The 9,865-nt window shown below is 40.8% G+C and overlaps 1 protein-coding gene across 2 annotated transcripts; it reads left to right on the forward strand.

Annotated features, from left to right (window-relative positions):
* The first annotated feature begins 208 nt into the window (after positions 1-208).
* LOC148028823 (mitogen-activated protein kinase 5-like) lies at positions 209-5,237 on the forward strand. 2 transcript variants are annotated; one of them, XM_087687600.1, is made up of 7 exons: positions 209-259; positions 391-857; positions 2,296-2,425; positions 2,561-2,698; positions 3,017-3,349; positions 3,571-3,754; positions 4,037-5,237. In XM_087687600.1, exons 2-7 carry the CDS (start codon positions 649-651, stop codon positions 4,210-4,212), a joined length of 1,170 nt encoding a protein of 389 aa, XP_087543726.1. In that variant the 5' UTR covers positions 209-259; positions 391-648; the 3' UTR covers positions 4,213-5,237. The 2 variants fall into 2 exon arrangements, 1 of the variants encoding a protein (XP_087543726.1); XR_015692325.1 differs by lacking the exon at positions 209-259 and having other exon boundaries at positions 266-857; positions 4,037-4,712; positions 4,895-5,237.
* The last annotated feature ends 4,628 nt before the right edge of the window (positions 5,238-9,865 follow it).

A 9,865-nucleotide genomic window follows, 5' to 3' on the forward strand; every position in this document is an offset into this window, starting at 1 on the left:
TGCTTTCTCCTAATTTAAATGCGGTGCTTGAAATAAATCTTTTTCCAAAAAGTTGTAAAATCTTAAACCGAGGAAGAGAAGAGGTTTTTGGGAAAAATTTAGAGGTATTGGAGCCAAAATACTCTAAGCTTTTACAAGATTTGTAGATTTTTTAATCTTCAAAATTTATATTTAAAAATAAATTTCAAAATTTAAAGGTGGGGAATCGGGATTATAGTAGACCTAGTCACCTAGGGTATCTGGAGCACTGCGAAACCAGGTAAGACCTTCGTCAGCCTCAGAGTGCGCGATCTTGCGAAGGTTTAATAACTAGTTGCTTCTCAAGGAGCGGTCTCAGAGTGGAGAGGAACCTTTAACCTAATTAATCATCGTAATCATCATCGTCAGCAGCAGCACCGCCGCCGCCCTGCAGTACCGGCAGCTGGAGCAGGCTATCACGACTTGGTCAATCTGGGATTACGATGTGAATCCAGACTATCACGACTTGGTTCATCGGCGATTACGGTCAGATTCACAGAATTGAGGGCAATCAGAGAGATTTTTACTGCTGCATTAGGCTATTAAGGCTTTTGATTAGTCCGGGATTAAGTTCGGATTCACAGAATTGAGGCCAATCAGAGACAGATTTCTTTTCGATCCAAGCAAATAATGAGACAGAGCCATGACGGCCATCTCCGGCCATCTTCTTGTGGGGAGGAGGGCCAGATGCTGCCTCCTGGAGAGAACGGCATAAGGGCGGTGTTCACCCATGGAGGCAGATTCATCCGGTATAACATATTTGGCACCCAGTTCGAAGTCATGGCAAAGTATCGCCCCCCTTTCAAGCCCATCAGCCGTGGAGCTTATGGAATTGTCTGGTAACTTTCCACTGGTAATCTGATATCTTCTTACAATCACACTAAGTTTTTGATATTTTCCCATGTGGAAAGGGCTACTTTTCCCTTGTTTCTACCTATAGTGCTAACATCATGAGCTTCTGCTGGAGAAGCGCCCTATACCTAGCTAGGTGTGGGTGGGGGTAGGGGGCTGCCAGTCCAGGGTACCCTTTTCCGACGTTTTTTCCTCTAGGATTCAATGCCATGAGCTTCTCTGAGGGAGAGACTGCATCACTAGGTATTTTTGGCTGGGGGGCAAGGGGCTGGCGGCCTCCACCCTGGGCTGGCAGTCCCCTGTCCCCACGCTATCTAGTTGCGGCCCCCAGCCGCACTTAGTCAGGTATGCAGTTCCTTCCTTGCAGAAGCTCATGATGTTGTCGTAATTCACAATGTGGGAATTGTAGTGGGATTTTGTCTAAAACTTCTTGTGAATTAGTTGCTGCTCATCTGCCTATCTTTATTACTTTATTACAGAATGTGTAGCTCCAATTTTATTGATAGCCAAGGTCTGGCTTTTCCCTGTTTAGTATTTGCTTTTAGACTTGTAGATATTTTACTCCTCACATTATCAACCTACTATGATAGCCTTTCAATGTTTTGAGGGATTTTATTAGTACAGTTTTCTTCGAACATAGCCATTTTTTTATAATTAAAGATGTCCTATCACTAGTTAAGTTGATAACTAGTGTTACCAGCTGAATTCTGTACTGTGGAAAAGTTTTTAGTGGACCCTGGTTCATTGTTGAGAAGTTGAGGGTGCGTTAAACACTGGGCTTTAGAAAGCATTGTACTCCTGCATAGTCTCAGACTGGGATTGTGACATGAATCTATTTTGGTAGTACCATGAGGCTTTCATCTACAAGAGTAAGGATGCTTGCACCATTGCTGCATTTATAGAGTTCAGAGGGTTACTGCAGGAATCAGACTGATCATTTCACTTTTATATGCAGATCATGACAATGTATAATTCACCCTGTGATTTCTACTGCTTTAATGATGCGATTTACCTTAACAACTGTCAGAAATTCTGATTTTGTTGCATAGACACACACACACATGCATGCATGCATTTCATACATGTATGGGCTTTAGTTTGCACACATTTTTTGTACAGCGTACAGTATGTCTTTACAATCTGCAGTATTTCATGGAGTTTTAGTTTGTGTAAAGGGTCTAGTTATTGGCTTTGTTGCTATTAGTCAACAGCCAATGGTCGATTGGACTTGTGGCAAATTCAACTCCTCACGGAGTCTTGGAGATTATTAGTCTCATGACGCAAACTTGGATTACATCTGGAAGATAGTCTGATTGCATGTGATCGACTCCATTACTGTTAACTATGGTATCATCAAACTGCACGTTGTGCTTGGAATGCATGTGATTGACTCCACCACTGCTAACTAGGGTATGGTCTGTACAGTTCTGCTCTTGATGTGGAGACAAATGAGGAGGTTGCTATCAAAAAGATACAAAATGCCTTTGACAACATTGTTATTGCAAAAAGAACTCTTCGGGAAATTAAGATCCTTAGACATATGAAACATGACAATGTGAGTGGCTCTTAGTTCTTGTCACATCCATCGATGTGGTGCGATTTCCTTCCCTGTGCTAGCCTATTGATGAATGAAAAATTACGATTGTTGAACAATTTGTTGATGATTACAGTGGATGTGTGATTTCCACAGATCCTCACTCTAAGAGAAGTTCTTCTGCCCCCAAATAAAGAGAAATTCAATGATGTGTACTTAGTCACAGACCTGATGGATTCAGATCTGCATCACATTATCAAAACGAGCGATGATCTTACAGAAGACCACTATAAGGTAGGCTGTTGATGAAATTCTGTAAGCTGAAGTAATCTGATAAAGTGAGAGTTTATTCTAAACATTTTGTCAAAATATCCAATGCCAGTGGAACATTGCTTCTACATGTGGGCTTAAGTAGCATGTTACATTCTGAACCATAGCGAGGCTTTGCAGCATAAACACCCCGGGAGAGAGGGTACCTGATTTGATATAGAGGCTGATGTTCTCTTGAGAAATCGTGCATGTTAGTTATCAATGCTTTTCGGGCATGTGTCTCTTCTTGGAGTTAAGGATGAATGACTCTCAATTTCGATACCATTTTATCTTACGTTACAGTATTTCTTATATCAACTACTCAGAGGTTTGAAGTACCTACATTCAGCGAATGTTCTTCACCGAGATTTGAAACCTAGTAATCTACTTGTCAACGAGGACTGTGACTTAAAGATTGCAGATTTTGGTCTTGCCAGAGTTCTTTCTGAGACAGACTTAATGACAGAATATGTGGTGACAAGATGGTATAGGTCACCTGAGTTGCTTCTGAATCCTCGAGGGTACAGTGCTGCCATTGATATGTGGTCTGTAGGGTGTATTCTGATGGAGCTTTACAACAGGGAGCCTTTGTTTCCTGGAAAGGATTATGTTCATCAGTTCCAATCAATCACAGAGGTATGTAGACTGAACTGACTACAAGCAAAGTGCAAAACTCACTGTAGAGTAACAAGGCCCATCAAGTCATTTTGCATGCTTGGTCCACATTGCACCTGGCTGATGATAAGCATGTGTGCGTTTCTATGCATGCATGTTCCTGAGTGTTAATACCATTTGAATGTAAAAGAACTTGACTTTAGTGTGACGCATTTACTGTTTGGTTCAATGCCTTGCCCAAGTTGATGGGTTTCCCGACTGATTCGGAAATGGGCTACGTGACAAGTGAGGATGCAAGAAGATACCTGCAACAACTACCAAAATATCCAAAGCAACCATTGGCTCTAAAGTTCCCACATGTGCCCCCTTTAGCTATTGATCTTGTTGAGAAAATGCTTGCTTATGATCCAACAAAGAGGATAACAGGTATTAAAAGTCTGTCATGAAGGAAAAAAGCTTTTGGGTTATTGAATGCTAAGGATTTAGAGAAATCATTCACTAATCTGAGATTCATGTAGAGGACATTTTTGTTGAGCATTGCATGATCATTGTTAGCAAGCTCAAGTTGTATGTTCCATGGATTTAAAAATTGTAAGAAGATAAGCTTTCTTGGTAGTATTTTGCTGTTCATATCATTTTTGGGTTATAGTTTTAGCAAAGCTATAGCCCCTTATAATCAGTTGAAGTGTTCAACATTGTTGGATGCAGCTGAAGAAGCACTTGCGCATCCATACCTTTCAGGCATTCGTGATGTAACAGAAGAGCCAATTTGCCCTGTAAAGTTCCATTTTTGTGGGGATGAACAATCTATGTCAGAGGACAAAATGAGGGCACTCATTTATAATGAAGCCCTCGTGAATCACAATCATCCTTCCCAGGCATAATTCTTTGAGGAATACCATAATTAAAGTTTTAGGGCACTTTCTAATTTCAAGCATGTATAGAATGCTTGTCCATACTTTCTCATTTCATCTTCTCGAACTCGTATCCCACACATTGTTTCCCAGGAATAATTCTTTGAGGAATACCATAGTTAAAGTTTTAGGGCACTTTCTAATTTCAAGCATGTATACAATGCTTGTCCATACTTTCTCATTTCATCTTCTTGAACTTGTATCCCACACATTGTTTCAGCTGGCTTTGCCATGAGAATATAGAGAGTTCTATGTCATTCTGGATGCTTGGTTACATGGCATATGAGGGGCCAGCCTTGCTGATGGAGATGATATGGTGCATGACGTATTTATCTGACAATTATATTCACATGCAATTGAGATTCCCAAGATACCCTTGGGAAACCATAGCTTCTGAAGACAATCGTGTTATTCAGTAACAACTTTGACTGGATGAGATTTGTTTCTTCTGTCAAGATTAACCTCTGGAGGTATGATCCCCCATTTTAAGGCTAAGACAGGTCATCAAAACTGATGCAAAACAACATAGATGAATTCCTGCTATCTGCAGTTTGTAAGATACTTCTATTTCCTAGACAGTCCAGGTAAAAGCGAGCTAAGGCTACTGATACTTTTTGGCATACTGATACTTTTTTGACATGGTGACTTGAAGGTTCAAACAGCTAAGTCCGCATTACGACAGCCAATTCAGGTGATGGGACATCAAAGTATCAGGATCCAGAAGCCGATTAAAAGCCTGTTGCACCAGCCTTGGCAGCTTTCTAAGAATGGTGCCAGGAACAAAGCCGCCCTTCAAATCTACCATTTAATGTAAAGCTTCTGAATGTCAGGTAATTCTTCATGTATAGCCTTCCCATGCTAGGTTATTTATTACATGTCAGAGTGCCCGCTGTGTAAGCCCACAACGAAGGAAACCTCATGTAATTGGCCTTGATCAAACTCTCTCCAACGTTTTCTAGATCTGTTTGAAGATGAATGGTGTTCAATTTCTGACACGTGCAGCTTAACCACGGTTCTTTTCATAGGTTTTTATTAAAAATCTTGAAAAGTAAAAAACTGGCTTGATTTTATCTTTTTCTTTCTAATTGCACCATCGCATTGGATATGGCAATGTTTAGCATGTTTGACTCTTGCACAACCTCTTTGATCGTGGCCACTGTCCTTTTCTCCCATCTTGCACACCTTGCATATTCATTAAGAAAGATCCTCTCACCCAAGCTCATGGGTTGTAAAGATCACATCTAATACACATCATAACCATCCACTTCTAATTTGAAATAAAAAAACCAACCAACCAAATGTAAGTGTGCAAACTATCTAGCTTTAGTACAATGTACTATTATGCTTCCATTTTAGGTCACTTCCCTCTAGTATGCCTTGTATTTGCTTCTCTTCATCTTCCCTATCTCACATTGGTAAATTGCAATTGTTTGTTAGCCTTCTTACTTGTCTCAAGGGCTCCCAAGTCTTCCTTGTGTAAGTGTTACGCAATCCTATCCTCTCGCTACCTTGTAAATTCCTGAGCTATGCATTTCCTTCCCTGTTCTCTCTCATGTATGTCTTTTAGATGTCAATTTGTCTCCCATATCCATTGCACTAATTTGTTGTCGGACAAGCAAGGTTATAGGGTTTGTCAATGTGGAGGTATCCATATGATCTCTTGCATTTTGCCTCTACAAGAGAGAAGTCAAGCCCCACATCACATAAGCTACAATCTTTGGATGTAACAAGTTTAAGACCTTCAAGTCATCTACAAAAGATTTTAATCAAGGTTCAAGGAGGTGAATCTTGCTAGTGTTGCCTTAGGACACTAGCAATTTCATGCTTCAAAACTAACAAAATAGTTGGATTTCATGCAATGTGCTTATGGCCCTTGGACCATGAAAGTTTAAGCTATTAGCACATGGCATGCAAGAACTTGAACTTTAATGAGGTATTTCTAAATGTAGTTGCATCAAGTATGGGTGAAAATATAACAAGCCAAGATTACCTTGAGTGCAGGCAAGTGCCAAGCAACCTTGTGCATGTAGATGTCGCACAATTGTTAAGCATGTTGATAAGCCAATTACCAACACCTCAACCAAGCAAGTTAAGATGTTAGATTGAAGCTAAGAAGAGCCAACAATGAGAGGAAAGGCAAGCAAAGGAAGAGAGTAAGCAATGGGAGGCACATTAACTAGAATTAGAGAAGCACATGAGAGTAGTCATTTGCGAGGGACCATTAGTAGAGAATTAACGCTTACCAATCCTACATGTTTCTACTAAAACTTCTTGATGAAGAAGTATAGCCCCAGTACATGCAATGAGGAAGAAGAGGCAAGGACCATGAATCATTCTTGCCTTCTACATGGAATTATCAATGGGATCTATGTTTTGTATACTTCATTCTAACAATTTGCTTGATACCCATAATAGTTGCAATCCACCTTTTGCAAAACCTTTTGTTCCTACAAGGAGTGGCTAGCCTATCCAAGAATGACAATTTTGAACCATTTTGCCAATGGAAATTGAATGTCGTCTTAGAGTATTACCTCTATTCAAATTGTAGCCATTGCTTGAAATGTACTAAATGGGTTTTTAGATTGAATTCCAAGTTGCACACTATTGTATCTACAAAGAGATTATAACCAATATATAGTGATGTTTTTGAATTTGACTCAAGCTAATAGATTGGTTGAGATACTATTCTTGGGTGAGTGCAAAACCTCACCTCCTTTGATGTCATTCTCAATGCTTCTTGCTAAGAAAGAAGCATGGATCTCCCATGTAGTAGATCCATCAATCCTCGTACATGCCATATCAAAGGATAAATAATTCTAGAAATCAAGAAATACTAGCAATTCAATTTAATTAAAATTAGGATGGAAAGATACTATCCAGCATGTGGAGATGTTAAAGATTTTAATTCAAGGCAATGAACTAGATAAGATACCATTCTTGAGTGAATTATGAAGGCTCATCTCATTTGATCTCATTTTTTGATATTGTTGATCCATGCCCATTAAGGTGATATTTGTGTAATTGTTAAGATAACTCAAATAGGGACTAGTCGTCAGCATCAATAAGAGAATTGAAATTATATGATTGATGTAAATAACAATAGAAGAAAAAAAGAAATAAAATTCTATGATTGATGTAAATATCTATATAAGCAAAAAAGAAGCCTAAAGGATACCAATAAAACATGTGGCTTGGTCCAAGTAGCCAATGAGTACCGTGGACAATAAAACACACAATTAAAAGAGGAAACTTGTAAGTGGATGGAGTTAACAATGTGAAAGGGAAGTAGAACCCAAGACAAAGAAGTTTGGCGGTGAGAGCTATGGCGGATGGAGAGCAAGAGCAAGAGAGAGAAACTCAAAGTGGAAACTCCAATTGTGGTTGGGTTTTCCTTTATTCAAACTGTCACTAAAAGAATAAAGAATAAGTGAGTGTGATGGGCATCCATCATCTGCAATGTGCAGTGGTAGGTACTGTTAGTGTAGTAAAGTGTAGTAATACACGGGCGGTTAGGTGCAAGCGTCTTTATTCCCAACAACCTTCCACTTAAAGGCAAATCTGCCCTAGTGAGAGAGAAAAGAAAACAAAAGACAGTACAACATGTACACATGTACAACAGGATGAGGAAAAAGATGTCATCTCATCCAACGCCCATCAATCTCTTGAGGAAGGTAAAACGCTATGTAGTGAGGTTCTTTGTGAGCAAGTCTGTAGGATTCTACTCAGTCAGAATCTTGACAAGGTCAATAAACTTGTCCTCAACGACCTCGCGAATGAAGTGATACCTTATCTCAATATGTTTCGTCTTCGCATGGAAGATCGGATTCTTGGCCAACTGGATGGCACTCATAGAATTTGAATGCAGTGTAGGCATAACAACTGTCATACCAAGGTCTGCAATCAAATGGCCTAACCAGATAGCCTCCTTGCAAGTCTCTATGATTGCAATATACTCCACCTTTGTAGTAGAAAGAGTTGTACACTTTTGCGCCCTGGACATCCAAGAGATAGCCCCTCTAGTATAAGTGAACACATAGCCAGAAGTGGACTTTCTACTATTTGCATGTTCTACATGATTAGAGTCGGTGTATCCCACGACTCTTGTATCTTGGTTGCCAGAGCAAATACACATATCTGCTATGCCCTTCAGGTACCTTATGATGCCCTTCACGGCATCGCAATGTTTCTTGCCAGGTGTAGCCATATAACGTGCCACAATCCCAATTGCAAAAGCAATATTTAGAGGGGTGGCTATCATGGCATACATAAGATTGCCCACAATTGATGCATAGGGAATCTTAGCCATCTCGGTCCTCTGCTCATCTGTCTGCGGAAAATCGATCTGTGAAACCTTCACATGAGAAGGTAATGGACAACCAATAGGCTTAACATCTTGCATACAGAAGTGCTCAAGGACTTTATGAATGTACTTCCTTTGTGATAGATAGAGTAGTCCTTGAGATCTGTCGCGCGTAATGCACATACTAAGTATATGAGTGTAATGTATCCACCTGCTTACTCGTAGGACACGTCTTAGGAGCCCATTGGGAAGAGAATTCGGAAAGCGTCGCCCGACACTCCTACGAAATGTCATGGGTTTTGCGATCTAGGTCTTCTCGAGTCTGCCACGAAGCGGAAGCATTCCGGCCGTTCCCACTTAGGATCGACCTGAATTAGGGTTTCCCTAATGGTCAAGTTTCTTGGAGATAACTAGCGTCGAGTCCTAGATGAACTACTTTACGCAGAAACATCAGGGTCGAAGCAGATTTATATTGCACTTGGTTCAAGGAGAATGGGAAACCAGAGGGATGCAAAGCTCGACTTCTCTGCCCATAAGGCATAGTCCCATTTCGTTGCCCTAAAACAGTATAAATCGAGACTCCTAACTTCCTAGATTCTAGGTCATTGTTACCTCGCTGTCGATTCCGTTGAGAAAAGTTCCTAGCCAACTGGGACCACCCTTCCGGAGAACGGACCCATGGTTGCATCCACCGCACTTTCCTCGGGGTTGCTTTAGTTATCTAATTACCTACCGCATTTAGTTTAACAAGAAAAAAACAACTTCCTTAATTAGCCAATTAACCACCGGTTCCTTCACGTAACTTAAGCACTGACATAGAAAAACAATGTCAAGCAAGTTCCTTTTCAACAATTGATCTTATTTATCAGTCTTTGGACTACATCATATAATCCAGCCCGACGGCTATTTCATAATCCGCCCGAAGGCAATTTCATAATCGGTTCGAAGGCAATTCCAGCAATCCTCAGGGATCGCTATTTTAAGTTTTCGCCCGTTGACTAGTATGCGGGCCTCGAGATCCAATCTCGAGTCACGTCGGCCTATTGTGCAGGACCCGGAGGCAAGGAATTTACGGCCAGAGTCTCCCCTGGCACCCAAGCGTCCTCCTGCTCCAAGTAGCATCTCCACGGAGATACCTCTCACGGCGGGTTCGGTCCACGTACCCGGCGTGGCTAATAACCCCCTTGGATAGGGTCAGGCAGACAGTCGGGGGTAAATGATGCTGCCTCTCCCTCCAGGCCTTCAACTTGAAGCATTAATTATTTTTCCATCTTTAATTCCTTCAGCAAAGAAGTACAAACAGTGCTTCTAACTGTACAAACA

This window comes from Lygodium microphyllum, chromosome 11 (assembly GCF_053477565.2).
Source record: "Lygodium microphyllum isolate KBCC chromosome 11, Lygodium_microphyllum_v1.1.10, whole genome shotgun sequence".
NCBI classification, from domain to species: domain Eukaryota; kingdom Viridiplantae; phylum Streptophyta; class Polypodiopsida; order Schizaeales; family Lygodiaceae; genus Lygodium; species Lygodium microphyllum.